This window comes from Natrix helvetica (assembly GCF_964273705.1).
Source record: "Natrix helvetica genome assembly, chromosome: Z".
NCBI classification, from domain to species: domain Eukaryota; kingdom Metazoa; phylum Chordata; class Lepidosauria; order Squamata; family Natricidae; genus Natrix; species Natrix helvetica.
The window spans coordinates 72,918,133-72,934,174 of NC_138554.1; the positions used below are offsets into that span (position 1 = coordinate 72,918,133).

A 16,042-nucleotide genomic window follows, 5' to 3' on the forward strand; every position below is an offset into this window, starting at 1 on the left:
TCCCCCAGGGTGGCCAGACGGCACAGGAGAGTGGAAGAAGCAAACCGGTGTTTTTCGAAAATCTGTAGTGAGCCGGGAAATGGTGGTCGGCGTGCGCGCGCGTCGGCTTATTCCGGGAGACTGCAGGCGTCGACGGCTGCTGGAGCTGGCGTCTTGGCGGTTACGATCTGCTTGGCCGGCGTTTGCGGGCGTTTTTTCAAGCCACGGCAGCTACGACAGCCCGAGGTGAGACCAGCGACGCCCTGAGCGGCTAGCGACGGGGACACGATGGCGTCCCACACGAGAGAAGGCGGAGGGAGGCGTTGGTGGCAGAGGCGGCCTGGAAGATCATCGGGGGCTCTAAACATCAGTCCCCCGACCCGCTGGACCTGCTGGGAGCCCCGAGCCTACCAGAAGCCCAGTGGAGGTCGTGGGAGGTTTGAGCTGGGCTTGAAACATTGAAACATTGAAACATCGGAGTCGCCGGAGTTGTTGGAGGGCGCCGGAGGCCGGCAGAAGGTGTGGAGTGAATAACAGAGGCCGCCTGAAATGGCGCTTAGGCGACGCTGGGGCTTGAAAGGTTCACGGGGAGCCGTCGACACCACCTCCCTCCCATTATGGATTATCCGCTTGTCTTTGTATAGACTTTGAGGACGGCTCAACCCCTTACCATCTGGGGCTTGGAAGGACTGCGGGGAGCTGTTGAACCCCCCCCCGCCTGCTATGGATTATCTGCTCACTCTCTTACGGTTTTTTAAGAACTGCCTAACCCCCTACTATTGAGAACTGTAGATTATAGGCCCTACTTATTTTTTAACCACTTCTACCTATTTCTTTACCCATCTCTCTCATCTCTCTCATCTTGTAATCTTGGTTGCCGTTCTGTCATGATTTTTAACGGGTAGACTTATTTAACACCTTTAGCACCCAGTATCCATCTTTAGCCCGGTGTATTTATGTATTTATTATTTATCATTTATCATGTATGCGAGGGCTGACCTTATTTTAATGCGGGAGTCCCCCCTCTCGCAGTTATGGCCTCCTGCCCTCTCAAGGGCCCACCTCGAGGACGGGTTCATTAACCCAGAGAGGTGGAGGAAGCGCACATTGAGGGGTTTTTTAATTAATTGTTTTTTAAAAATTGTAAGGGGTTCCAGGGGTGGGGGGGGGAACAGGTCAGGAGGGATGGGAGAGCCAGGCACCTAGGTGTGGTCGAAGGAGGAGGGAGCGGAGTGGGGGAGGAGAGGAAAGATAGCATTCCTGCGCAGGGCTCCTTGATACCAACGGTCGTGGGGAGGGGCAGGTGCGAGGACAGATCAAGAGCGCGTAGTCGGTTGGGAGACCGGGGTTTTTGGTCATTCCCGGTCGTTCGTACCAACCCCTGCATACTAGGTGGTCAGGATCTACAGACCCAAGGCCTGAGACTGCTGTTATGCAACACGAGGTCCGTTGTCAATAAGGCCCCCCTCATCCACGATCTAATTTTGGAGGGGGAGCCGGACCTCGCAGGAATAACCGAGACCTGGTTGGGCCACGAGGGTGGTTTACCCCTCGTGGAAATGTGCCCGCCAGGTTATCGAGCATTTCACCAGCCTCGGGCCCAGGGAAGGGGCGGTGGGGTAGCAGTGATTATCCGGGAAGACTTAGAGCCGAGAGAGTTCACCGTGCCACAGACATCCGGGTGTGAGTCCCTTGTCGTGAGATGGGGCCCAGGGAGGCAGTTGGGCCTGCTGATAGTATACCTGGCTCCTCGCTATACATCAGCGGCCCTGCCTGAACTCCTCGAGCTGATCTCATCGGTGGCGGTTGAGACCCCCAAACTTTTAGTGATGGGGGATTTTAATCTGCCGTCGATGGGAGAAGCGTCTGAGGGGGTTCGGGAGTTCATGGCTTCCATGACAGCCATGGACCTGACCCAGTTAATTCAGGGCCCTACTCACGAGGGAGGCCACACGCTGGACCTTGTCTTTGTCTCTGGCCAGTGGACGAGTGATCTGGGAATAGGGGATCTAGCCATTATTCCCCTGTCATGGTCGGATCACTCACTTCTCCAGCTTGACTTCCCTGGTGCTACCCCCCGCCGCGAGGAGGCGGAACCGGAAGGTATTAGATGGTTCCGCCCCAAGCGACTGATGGAACCAGATAGGTTCCAGACGGAGCTTGGGCCACCTCCTGTGGACCTGACCCGCCCCCGAGTAGAGGACCTGGTGGACGCATGGAATAGTGCGACTACTGGGGCCCTAGACCGGGTGGCGCCTTTGCGGCCTCTCCTGCGGCGACGAACCACCCTGGCCCCTTGGTTTACTGAGGAGCTAAGGGTGATGAAACGCCACAAGAGACGCCTAGAGAGTCGTTGGAGATCCTCCCGTTCCGAATTTGACCAAGCACAGGCACGAGCCTATTTGAGGACGTACCTTGTGGCATTAAGAGCGGCCAAACGTCAACATTGCGCCGCTCTTATTGCGTCCGCAGATAACCGCCCTGCCGCCCTGTTTCGGGTGACTCGCTCCCTCTTGTTTGAGAGACCGCGGGAAGCCCCTTTACAGGGCAGAGCAGAGGAGTTTGGGAAATATCTACAGGACAAAGTCGCTCAAATCCGGATGGGATGGGCCCCTTTCAGTGGTCCAGTAGAGACGCCCGTGGCGAGTCTTGAGGGACCGCTTTGGGAGGAGTTTGACTCGGTTGCCATCGAGGATTTGGACAGGTTGCGTGGACGTCTGCGACCCACCACATGTTTATTGGACCCGTGTCCCTCCTGGCTTGTACTGGCATCCTGGGAGGTTACGCGCGACTGGCTCCTGGGCCTAGTGAACGCCTCGTTGGGTGAGGGGTCTCTACCGGCCGCCTTGAAAGAGGCGGTGGTGAGGCCCCTGCTCAAGAAGCCTTCCCTGGACCCAACGGACCTAGTCAATTATCGTCCAGTCTCCAACCTTCCTTTTTTAGCGAAGGTTGTAGAGAGTGTGGTGGCACAGCAGTTCCCACGTCACCTGGAGGAAAATGATTATCTAGACCCGCGCCAGTCCGGCTTCCGACCCGGGCACAGCACGGAGACGGCCTTGGTCGCATTGGTTGATGATCTCTGGAGGGCCAGAGATAGGGGTTGTTCCTCTATCCTGGTCCTATTAGATCTCTCGGCGGCGTTCGATACCATCGACCATGGTATCCTGTTGCACCGGCTAGAGGGGCTGGGAGTCAGGGGCACTGTTTTACGGTGGTTTGGCTCCTACCTCTCTGACCGGACACAACGTGTGTTGGCAGGGGAGCAGAGTTCGACCCGGAGGTCACTCACATGTGGAGTGCCACAGGGATCGGTGCTCTCGCCTCTCCTGTTCAACACATACATGAAACCGCTGGGCGAGATCATCCGTGGTTTTGGGGTGGGATATCATCTGTATGCTGATGATACTCAGCTATACATTTCCACCCCGAACCACCCCAATGAGGCCGTCGAAATGATGTCCCGGTGTTTGGAGGCCGTACGGGTCTGGATGGATGGCAACCAACTAAAACTCAACCCTTCCAAGACGGAGTGGCTGTGGCTTCCGGCCCCCCGGTTCAACCAGGTGCTTCCATCTCTGGCCATTGGGGGCGTGCAACTAGCCCCCATGGAACAGGTGCGCAATTTGGGCGTCCTCCTAGATGCCCGGCTGTCCATGGATGACCATGTAACAGCCGTGGCAAGGGGGGCGTTCCATCAGGTCCGCCTGATGCGCCAATTGTGCCCCTTATTGGACCGGGATGCCCTACGCACAGTCACCCATGTGCTAGTGACGTCTCGCCTGGACTACTGCAATGCTCTCTACATGGGGCTTCCCTTGAGATGCACTCGGAGACTACAGTTGGTCCAGAACGCGGCCGCGCGGGTGATTATGGGGAGGACTAGATACTCCCCTGTAACACCTCTCCTGCGCGAGCTGCACTGGCTTCCTGTGGTCTACCGAGTGCGTTTCAAGGTTTTGATTATGATCTTTAAAGCGCTTCATGGCACAGGACCTAGTTACATGCAGGATCGCATCCTGCCTCACACATCCCTACGACCAATTCGCTCACACAGAGAGGGACTTCTCCGGGTGCCGTCCACCAAACAGTGTCGGGGGGCGACACCCAGGAGCAGAGCCTTCTCTGTGATGGGCCCAGCCCTGTGGAATGACCTCCCCCGTGACATCAGGATTACTTCCGATCTCCGCTCCTTCCGTGTACAGTTGAAGACCCACCTCTTTCAATTATCTGGCCTGGCTCAACCGTAATTTTTCTTATTCCTCCTGACTGTCTTTTTTAAATTTTAAATTTTAATTGTACATTGGGTTTTTACTATTGGGGTATGTTAATGGTGATTTTTAATTGTCTAAATGTTGTAATTTGTTACCTCCTCCGTGCATGTATGTCTTTGTATATATGTATGTTTATGTGTTTGTACACATGTGTTATGTTCTATATGTTCCATTGTACGCCGCCCCGAGTCCTGCCTGGAAAGGGAGTGGCTAATAAATTCAAATTATTATTATTATTATTATTATTATTATTATTATTATTATTATTATTATTATTATTATTATTATTATTATTATTATTATTAAATGAGAAATCCTGGTTGAAACTCTTGTCTTAAAATTTGTTAAATTTATTGTAGATTTTATTTATTAGCCATTCAGTATACTTTATATTTTTTAAGACCCAAAGGAATAGATCCAACCAAAAAAGTATCAGAGTTTGAAGTTAAAATTGTATTTGATATTATGGGATCAATTTTCAAACATCAGCGTGAAAAAAAATGTGATTAAATTATGACTGAGATTCAACTTAATTTGCTGTTGATTACAGATAAGTTGTAGTTTTCTGTTGTTATATTTTAAACTAAGAGATGGTCTTTGCCAAAAGTTTCAAATTTGCCATAACAACTCTGCTTTTACTGACCTAAAAAGCAAATTGTCATTTTTGGTCTATACTGATGATAGTGCTCAAAATATTTGCTCCTAACATATTCAGAATCATACTACAGTAACTCATACTTTGATGTTTATTTTTTCCTTTTTAAAATATTTCTGGGCTTATTTTAATAGATCTTGATTAACAAAGCCTTTCAATTGGCTGGGAGAGAGAAAATAGTAAGGGTAGTCCTTTACTTAAAACAGTTTAATGATCATTTGAAGTTACAACTGAAAAAAGTAATGTCTGACCATTTTTCACAGTTATGACCATTGCAGCATCCCCATGGTCATGTGATTTACATTTGGATGCTAGGCAACTGGTTCATATTCATGATAGTTGCAGTGTCCTGAGGTCATGTGATCGCCTTTTGTGACATTTTGACAAGCAAAGTCAATGGGGAAACTAGATTTACTTAACAGCCATATTACTAACTTAACAACTGCAGTGAATCAGTTAACAAATGTGGCAAGAAAAGTCAAAAAATGGGGCAAAATTCAACAAATTTCTCATTTAGCAACATAAATTTGGGGCTCAAGTCGAGGATTGCCTATATTGGATTAGACAAATGTATGGTGAAAAAATGCCTCTCAGAACTAAGTTGAATACAGGTTTGTCTTTACATGTTTCCAGTTTCTATCCCCAATGGAGGACTAGAACCTGCTAGTCCAGCATTGTTTAACCACTATACCCACATTAGATCTTGTGTGTTTCCTGTTTAAACAATGGACCTCTCTAGATCATTTTGAATCTTCTGGGCATGTAAATTGCTTCACAGTTCCAAGGAGCCAGAAACTTTGGGAAATGACTTGTCCCAAAGATGCTTTCCAAAAGGCAACATTCCATTTCTTGAATGAGAAGCAAAATGTTTTCAAGGAAAAAAACCAAGAAAGTCCACTTGCCTTTTGAAAAGCATCTTTGGGATAACCGTGACATGGATAATTGAGAATCTACATAGACATCAAATGACTTGCATTGAAGCCAAGTATATTGTAGAAAATTGTTTTGCATTACACTTTAGAAGCTAGCTACATAATGGAGTCACTTGGTACATATGTGGGGATTTTTAGCTGATTTATAGAGACCTTTTTCATTGTTTTAGTTTTTTAAGAGATTAAATTTAACCGAATTGATATACTATATTAATACAGCTGTGTATTGCGTATAGTGTATATATAATAATCACATATGAGAATTAATTTCTTCATGGATCTGAGTTGCTTACAGGATTTTATTTTATTTCTATCTTGTATTTCAGGCAGAAGGTTCCAGACTTCAAAAAGAGCTCCGGGGATATTTAGCTGCAATTAAAGGTAATTGCAATGAAAACAGTACATTTTTGCTGCAAAGTTTAAATGTAAAATTTAATTAGTTTATTTGTGAAGCTTGTGAAGTTGTTTTCTCCAGGTGTCACCAATGCTCTATCAAGCAAACTGAGACTAATAGAAGAATGAGTCCATGTGAGATATAAGAAACAGCTCAGTGAGAAAGGTCATTATTATTACTAAACTGCAGCAGTGTCACCAAATATAAACCCACATATAAGTACTGTGCAAAAGTGTTAGGCACTTGTGCAAACATGCTATAAATTAAGAATGCTTTCAGAAGTAGAAATATTAATAGTTTATTTTTATCAATCAACAAATGGAAAGTAAATGTATAGAAGAGAAATCCAAATCAAATCAATATTTGGTGTGACTACTCTTTCCCTTTAAACCAGTACTAATTCTTCTAGGTACACTTGCACACAGTTTTTGAAAGAACTTGGCAAAGTTCCTTCAAGATCCAAACATCTTGAAGAACTAAGCATTCTGTAGATCTTCTTTGGATGTAGGCTGCATTAAAGCCTTCTGTCCCTTCATGTAATCCAAAACAGATTGGAAATCAGGGCTCCATGGGGGCCAAATCATCGCTTCCGGGACTTCTGGTTTTTCTTTATGCTAAAGATAGTTCTGAATGACATTAGATAAAATTTGGGGCCTTTGTCCTGCTGCAGAAGAAATTTGGGACCAATCACATGCCTCCCTGATAGTATGGCATGATGAATAAGTATCTGCCTGTATTTCTCAGCAGTAAGGAATCATTGATCTTGACCAAATCTCCAACTCCATTTGCAGAAATGCTGTCCCAGACTTGCAAGGAATCCTTCACCATGCTACACAATTGCCTGCAGAAACTCATGATTGTACTGTTCTCCAGCTCTTCAGCAAACAAACTGCTTCCTGCTATAGCTAGATCTTTCAAATGTTGACTTATTGGTACAGACAACCTCCTGCCTTTTTTTTGCACTCTAGTTCCTATGTTTTACTGTATAGTGGAATTGCTTAGCCTTGTTTTCACTTAAGAGGTATGGCTTTTTGGCTGAAATTCTTCCATGAAAATCACTTCTGGGCAGACTTCTCCAGACAGTAGATGAGTGTACTTGGTCACACAGGTTTTCATCAGTTCTGTACTGATGGCACTGCTTGACATCTTCCAATGTCAAAGGAAAGTAAGCATGATATGTCTTTCACCTGCTGCATTAATTTCCTGGCCAACCACTGCATCTACAATCCTTAACATTTCACATTTCTTTGTATTTCTTCAAGAGTTCAAACAGAATACCTTTAATCACCAGAATGAACAAAGACTTGCAACAAAAGTCAAAGATGATTTTTAAAAAGTTTCTTTCAACATATAAATAAGAAGAAAACAATCAAGGAAACAGTCAGTCCTCTAAAGAGAGAAGATGGCCAGGAAGAAACAGACAGTAGAGAGAAAGAAGAGCTGCTTAACTCATTCTTTGCATCAGTCTTTGCCCAAAAAGAGACTACAGCCCAACCTACCAAAAACATAACTGTTAAAGACAGACTAAAAATAAAAATTAAAAGCAAAAAAATTAAAAAGAAAGAAAAAAATCTGTCTGACTTTGCTGAATATAAATCACCAGGACCTGATGGATTACATCTCAGAGTTCTGAAGGAACTGGCAGATTTTGTCTTAGAACCATTGTACCATATCTTTAAAAAGTCTTGGAGCAACGAGGAACTAACAGAGGATTGGAAAAGAGCTGATGTTGTTCCTATTTTCAAAAAAGGAAAAAAAATGTCAAAGATCTAAGTAACACCCCCAATGAAAGAAGACTCCGAGACTTGAAATTCCTCAAAGTTCCATTTTATTAGAGATGTCATATTGGCACTTCTGGGAAACCCCAAATCTGAAAGTTCTGGGTTTTCCCCATCCAAAAGAAAGTCGAAGATCCATTCCCTGCACACACAAGTCCATCACATGGTACAATTAATTCATTGTCCCAACTGGAGACAACCTCCAGTCACTCCCATCCAGGTGCAGGCTGAATGCCCTTGACTCCCAAAGGAATGTTGTTATGGCTGATCCTCCACCACTTCTCGCAACTCCCCCTCCCATTTTCCCAGGCATTAAATGTGGCAGCCCTGAAGGTCCAATGAAAAATATGGCTTCCAGGGGACTTCCTGTGGTGACGTCACTTCCATGAGGGCGAAGAAATGGTAGCTCTACTAGCTTTGCTCGAGTTTCTGTTGTGAAGATCCTGAAAAAGGACGAGTTGAACCTGGAGGGATCAACAGGAGAGAGGGGAAGCCCAGGCGCCAAAGGAGGAAGCAAGCAACTTCCCTATCAGATGAGGGAAAACCCATTGAAATCACTGGAGAAGAAATTGGCGTCCATGGCCAATTTTGGGTGGTGACTACCGCACATGAGGGAGAGAAAATAGTAACACAGCAGCATTGGTGAGAATATTTAAGACAACTAAAATGTTATAAATTCTATTAAAGACTCATTGAGCTAGAATTTCAAAGCTTTGAAACGAGCTGGATACAGCTTAATATCAGCAGCTACAAGAAGAGGGAAGGCAAGCAATTTCCTATAGCAATAGAAGGTTTGGAGTGACTTGAGAACAGAACTAAATAAGGAGAGATTTGGACAATAAACAGAAATTGGAGCCAGACAAAACAGTGACAATTGTGAAGAAGAGGAGAGAACTATTTTGGAATACTTGAGACAAAGTGAAATATAGAAAAGTAAATATTGGACTTTTCGAAGGAAAAAGAAAAACCCTATATGAAAGAAGATTTCAGAGATCACAAAAAACATCTAGTGGAGAAAGAATATCTAGCGCCATCTAGTGGAGAAAGAAATATTAATTAAATAGCAGTATATAATATTGCTGATGCAATCTGGAAAAATATTTTGTTTTTTGTTTTTTGTGATATCTGAAATCGGATTTAAAAAATAGAAGGACAACATTGAAAGAAGAAATATAAATATAAACTGAACTGTGGTGAGATAAAATATTGTTATGAACTATTGGTGATACTTTGAAATTATCAATGTTATAAATAGATGACAACATATTATATAAGAATTAAAATTAAGGATTTATTAGCCTAAACATATTGTATACATAGAGAATAGTAAAAAAAATAGTAATATAGTGTTGAAGTGGGGGATGTTAGTTTGAAATTATTAAAGAGACGATATAAAGTTGCATACTGAATCAAATTAAGAACGTGTTAGGTTAAATATATTGAATATTGCATGAATATTGTGTGGATTGACTTGCATACTAAGCCGGATATATAGAAATTAAGTTGTTAGATTGTAGGATTGAATGATATTGAATTGAAATGTGCATGGAAGAGGAAAAGTTCAAAAATTGAAGGGGCTGGTATAAGAGAGTGGAAACAAGCAGTGGGCACAATATATGTTATTGTGGGGGAAAATTGTAAGGAAATTAAAATAAAAAATGACAAGTACAACAACAATTAGTAAAATGAATACAAAGGCAGTATCCAATCCAACATCAGCAACATCTTCGCCCTCAAATCAGCACACAATTGAGAGCACACTGGGTATAGAGAAAGCAAGCTCAACAATGAACCTTCAGTGTATGCAAGATGCATTAGCAATGATACAAGAAACAATGCTGAAAACACAAGAAACAATTACAAAAACACAAGAAACAATTACAAAAATTCATGAAGAAACTAGGAGAAATCATGAAGAAATTAAACTAGAAATGGGAGAAATGAAGAGTGAGATTTAAAAAATAGATGATAGAATAGGAAAAATACAAAGTGAAATAACAAAAAATGAACAAAAAATTCAAAAAGTAGAAACAAAAGTAGAAAAAACAGAGAAGAAAATAGAGATGGTAGATGAGAAGCTGACTACACTAAACAGACAATTAGGGGGAAAATAGTGTTTCTGGAACTTAAAAAAGCTGGCTTCTTTCTGCGCTTTCAAAATATAGTAGAAGAAAAGAAGGAGGATTTGGGGGAAACAATCACAGAGATTGTTGCAAACATATTACAAAAGAACAAACAAGAAAAAGAAACGAGAAGGCAATATCACTTCCTTACACAACAACTAATAAGGTACAATGTAATGTTCAGATGGCTCACACTAGAGGGAGTGATGATTACCTGGCAGGATAAAAGATATAAAATAGACACAGTCAAGAAAGCACATGAGTTCTTTGAACTTCATTTCACTGCTGAGGAAGAACAAGAAAATAAAGAGGAACCAGAGAGTAGAACTCAAGAAGAACAGTCAGTTGAAAACAGGGAGGAAGAAAGAGAACAAAGAAGAAGACAGGAAGGAAAGAGAACAAATAGAACAAGAAGGTAGTAAAATAAAAATAGAGACAAGAAACGCAAGGAAACTAAGGGTGGCACACAAATAACACAATGGAACAAGAAATTAAGTTACTCTCACTAAATATAAATGAATTAAACTCACTGGAAAAGAGAAGGCAAACTTTGACTAGATTATAAAAAATGAATATGGACATAGTATGCCTTCAAGAAGTACATATTGAAAACCAATATAACAAACTTCTAGAATATCCAAAGTTAGGAAAACTATTTACATTAGCACACAAAAAAAGAGGAATTGCAATATACATCAAAGAATGGATAAATGCAAAAAATATAAACAGATGAAGAAGTGAGGATTTTAATGATAGAAATAGAAACAGAACAAAGAAAAAATATTCTCATAGCAATATACGCCCCAAATAAAAACCAAAAAGAATTTTACAAGGAGATCCACCAAAAAATAACAGAAATAGAATATGAGGATATATGTCTAACTGGTTACATCAATGCTATAACAGATTTCAACGATGACTACAAGAGTAACAAAATAAATAAGAAAAAAAAAGAATGCTATCATCTTCCTTTTTTGAAATGGTGCAGGAATTGAGCCTGAAAGATGTATGGAGAGAAAGGAATATAGGAAACAAACAATTTACATATTAGTCAAACCCCCACAAATCATGGTCAAGGATAGATATGATTTGGTCAATCCAAGAATTGAGAAGAGATACAGAACAGATTGAAATAATGACAAACACCTGGGCGGATCACAACCCAATAAAAATAACATGGAAAGGACCAAAAAAGAAAAAGGGATGGTCAATGAATCAAAGAATAGTGAGAGATAAAGAATATATAAAAATGATAGAAAGAAAATTGAAACTTTTCTACAAAGTAAATAAGAAAGAAGAAACATCATTACAAAATTTATGGGATACTACAGAAGTTTGGCAAGGAAAAACAAGGAAAAGAGACAAAACCAAGAATCATTAGAGAAAGAACTTAAAGAATTGGAAATGAACCTGCAAAAAACCCCACAAGAATCAAAAATAAAGGAGAAAAAAGAACTAATAAAACACAAATTAAATTTGATGACACAAGAAGAGATGGCCCCAAAAATCAAATTTGCAAAACAAAACTATTTTGAGAATGCGAATAAACTGGGAAGATGGTTAGCACAAAATTGAAAAAAGAAAAAGAAAAAAGAATAATACATCACTTACAAGATGAAAGGGGAAACATACAATACCGGAAAGAGGAAAAAAATAGTACATAATTTTTTTGAGAATTTGTACAGCAAAGAAAATATATTACAAGACAATATCGAACAATACTTAAATACAAGGAATCTAGATGAAATTGAAGAAGAGAGAAGAGAAATGCTAACCAGAAAAATCACAGTGATAGAATTAAAGGAAGCATTGAAGAGACAAAATAATAATAAAACACCGGGCCCAGGCTGTAGAATTTTATAAAGCCATGCAAGAACAGACAGAAACAGTGATTTTAGACTTATTTAATGAAACACTTATAGAAGCAAAGTTACCAAAATCATGGAGGAAAGCATATATAACATTAATACCCAAAGATGTTTTGGACCACCAACAAATAAAAAATTACAGACCAATTTCTTTACTAAGTGCAGATTATAAAATCTTTAAATCAATAATGGCACAGTGAATTAAAAAATATTAAATGAAATTATTCACACAGATCAAAACGGCTTCTTACCAAAACGTCAATTAAAAAACAATAGGATGATAATTATAAATACACTAGAATATTATGAAGAGAATCTGGGAAAACAAGTTGCACTGGTATTCTTAGACGCCCAGAAGGCCTTTGATAACTTGAATTGGCATTTCATAATCTCACAGTTAAAAATGATGAGATTTGGAGAAAAAAATTATAAAAATGATAGAATCAATTTATTTGGCCCAGGGAGCAAAAATAATAATAAATAGTGACACTACAGAAGAAGTTAAGATATGGAAATGTCCATTATCACCTTTATTATTTATACTATCACTGGAAGTTCTACTAACAAAAATTAGAAACAATCAAGAAGAAAGGGATTAACAATTTAAAAAGAGGAATATAAATCACAGGCATTTGCGGACAATAGGGTATTCATATCGAGGATCCATTAAAATCAGGAATTAAATTAATCCAAAAAATAGAGGAATTCGGTAAGGAGCGGGACTTAAAATTAATAAGAATAAAAAAAGATAATTACGAAGAATTTTACTAAAAAACAGCAAGAATTAGAGGAAAACATGGGAATGCAAGTAGGAAAAAAAGTAAAGTATCTAGGAATTTGGCTGACAGGTAAATGCTCAACAATTAAAGAAGGTAATTATGTTAAAACAATTCAGAAAATTAAGAAAGATCTGGAAAATTGGAGGAAACTACAAATATCCTTAATGGGAAGAATTGCCATCATTAAAATGAATATACTATCAAAAATAGTATAAGGAATTTTTTTTCATAGATTTAAATTAATTAATTGCACAGTTTATTTGGTCAGGGAAAAAAACCACGAATTAAATTAAAATTGTTACAAGACAGTAGAGAAAGAGGATGATTCGGACTTCCCGATTGGGAGCTTTATTACCAAGCATCAGCTCTCACCTGGATAAAGGACTGGATCAATTTAAAAAACAGAAGATTATTAACAATAGAAGGTTATAATTTAGAATTGAGTTGGCACACCTTTATCTGGGATGGGAAAGATAAGATTCATAGCTATTTCCAAAAACATTTAATTAGAAAAGCTCTACTACAAACATGGTTAAAAATCAAAACAAAACATTATAATAAAATCCCAACCTGGCTATCCACCATGGAACTCTGATATACCCGAACGTATTGGACATAAACAAGATAATAACATATAAAGACATATTAGACAACCAAGAAAGGCTAAAAACAAGGCAAGAACTGAAAGACAAGGGAATAGATATTGGCTGGTGGCCCTATTTATAAATACAGGCAAGGTATAAAAAAGAGAGGGAAAGAGACGGATTCTATAAAAAGCTGCAAGAGCTAGATAAAATTTTACAGGGAACCGAAGAAAAATTGATTAAAAAATATATCACTCCTTATTAAAATTTAAAAAGGAAGAAGAAACTGTGAAATAAACAATGATAACATGGGCAATAAATTTTGGGTATAGTATAGAATTGGCGGAATGGGAAAAAAATTGGGAAATAAACTACAAATTAACGATGGCAATGGTTTATAGAGAGAACATGTACAAGATGTTCTATAGATGGCACCTTCCATCAGCAAGAATTGCAAAAATGTTCCCTGAGTGTTCACCTATCTGCTGGAAATGCAACAAACAACATGGAACATACTACCATATGTGGTGGACGTGCGCAGTTGCAAAAAGTATTGGAAAAAAATAAAAGATTGACTAGTGGAGATTACTACACATCAAATTGCACTAAAACCCGAATTATTTTTGTTAGGGATTATAAAAGGAAATTATGAAAAAAAATTAGATACTTAATTTTACACATCATTACGACAGCAAGAATTATATTCGCACAAAACTGGAAAAATAATTATATACCAACAGAAGAAAATGTAATTTAAAAAATATTGGAATGTGCAGAGATGGATAGGCTCACGAAAGAAGTAAAAGAGAAAGACAAATCTGAATACTACTCCGTATGGGATTTATTGTACAATTGGCTAGAGGAAAGGAGGGGAAAAGCAGGAAAGCAAAAAAAGAAAGGAAGAAAGATCAACAAAACAATAGACAAACTACAAAACCGGAAAAGGATTAAAAGATTGAAATATGAGATAGACTATAGCAAATAAATATTACACAAAATGATGTAAATGTAGTAAAAACTATTATACATGGAATATATAGAATATTACTTATAGAATAAAAAAAATGTATGAAATAATGTAATTGCACAAATATATAAAGTCATAGTTATAAAAGATTTAACATATTATATACTTTACAAAATGACATAAATGTAATAAAAACTGCTATACATAGAACATATAGAATATTATATATAGAATGAAAAAAAATGAAATAATGTAAATGCACAAATATATGAAGTCATAGTTAAAAAAGATTTATTGGTATAGATAAAACAGACACAACGGATAGGTAAAAAAATGCAATGTGTTGCAAAGATGTAAAGTTTGTACAAACGAAATAAAATTTATTTTAAAAAAATATGGCTTCCAGGTCTGACATCAGACCTAAGAAACTACAGACCAATCAGGTTAACATCAATACCTGGAAAGATAGTGGAAAAGATAATCAAGAAACAGATTTGCTAACATTTTGAAATGAGTAAAGTAATAACTAGACATCATCATGGGTTTCTCAAAAATACATCATGCCAAATTAATCTTATTTCATTCTTTGACAAAGTGACTAAATTAGTGGATCAGTGAAATGCTGTAGACATAATATATTTAGACTTCAGCAAGGCATTTGACAAAGTAGATCACAACCTACACCTTGGTAATCTAGAAAAATGTGGGATAGATAGCATCATGACCAGGTGGATTTGCAACTGACTGACAAATCATACTCAACGAGTAGTCCTTGATGGTACTACATCTACATGGAGGGAAGTAAGTAATGGGATACTACAGAGTTCAGTTTTAGGTCCAATATCTTCATAATGACTTAGATGAGGGAATAGAATGGGAGCTTCTCAAATTTGCAGAATAGGCTGGCAGGAATAGCAACACTCCAGAAGACAAGCTCAGGGTCCAAAAAGTTCTTGACAGATTTGAATAATGGGGCCTATCCAACAAAATAAAACTTAATGTGGAGAAAAGCAAGGTTTTACACCTAGGCAGGAAAAACTAAAGGTACAAGTACAGATTAGGCAAAACCTGGCTCAAAAACAGTAACTGCGAGAGGGACCTTAGGGTCTTTAAAAGAAAATTAAAAACTTTATTAGATATATTTCAACATTAAAAAGCAGCATATAGTTCCAATTATTACAGCATTTCCATATCAATGTCATTCATATTAACATAGTTACTAACTATATAGATTACTAAACTCTGTATTATATATATAGTTAAATTATTATTATTATTATTTTATTTCTTTAGATTTCTAAACCGCCCCCTCTCCCAAAAAGGGACTTATATCAATATTTACAGATATACAGTGACCCAGGCAGCCAAACCACCACCAGTTCGGCCAAAACCAGTCCGAACTGGTAGGAACCCACCACTGGTGTAATTCCTGTCTCTAGAGGATCCTCTATAATAAAGACCAAAACATCCCTGGAGGCTTGTAGTTTATATTCTTCCTTTTTAATTTTCAATCCTTTTATTTGCTGCTTTTGCCTAATGTGCATCAGTAATACTTCCAATGATAGGATGAAAAGGAGGGGAGATAAGGGACATTCCTGCCTTACCCTTTTAGCTGTACTGAACTTATCTGTTTCCCCATTTAATAATATTTTTGCCATTTGGGTAGAATATACCTCTCTAATCATTCCAATAAATTTATCCTCAAATTTCAT

The 16,042-nt window shown here is 39.2% G+C and overlaps 1 protein-coding gene across 9 annotated transcripts in view; it reads left to right on the forward strand.

The window, feature by feature from the left end:
• AMPH (amphiphysin) overlaps positions 1–16,042 on the forward strand; it is a 180,185-nt gene that overhangs the window by 44,533 nt on the left and 119,610 nt on the right. For all 9 annotated transcript variants that reach the window (XM_081932577.1, XM_081932578.1, XM_081932579.1 and 6 more), the window contains exon 3: positions 6,164–6,218. In XM_081932577.1, coding sequence (XP_081788703.1) covers positions 6,164–6,218 — 55 coding nt within the window. The remainder of the gene's footprint in view (positions 1–6,163; positions 6,219–16,042) is intronic.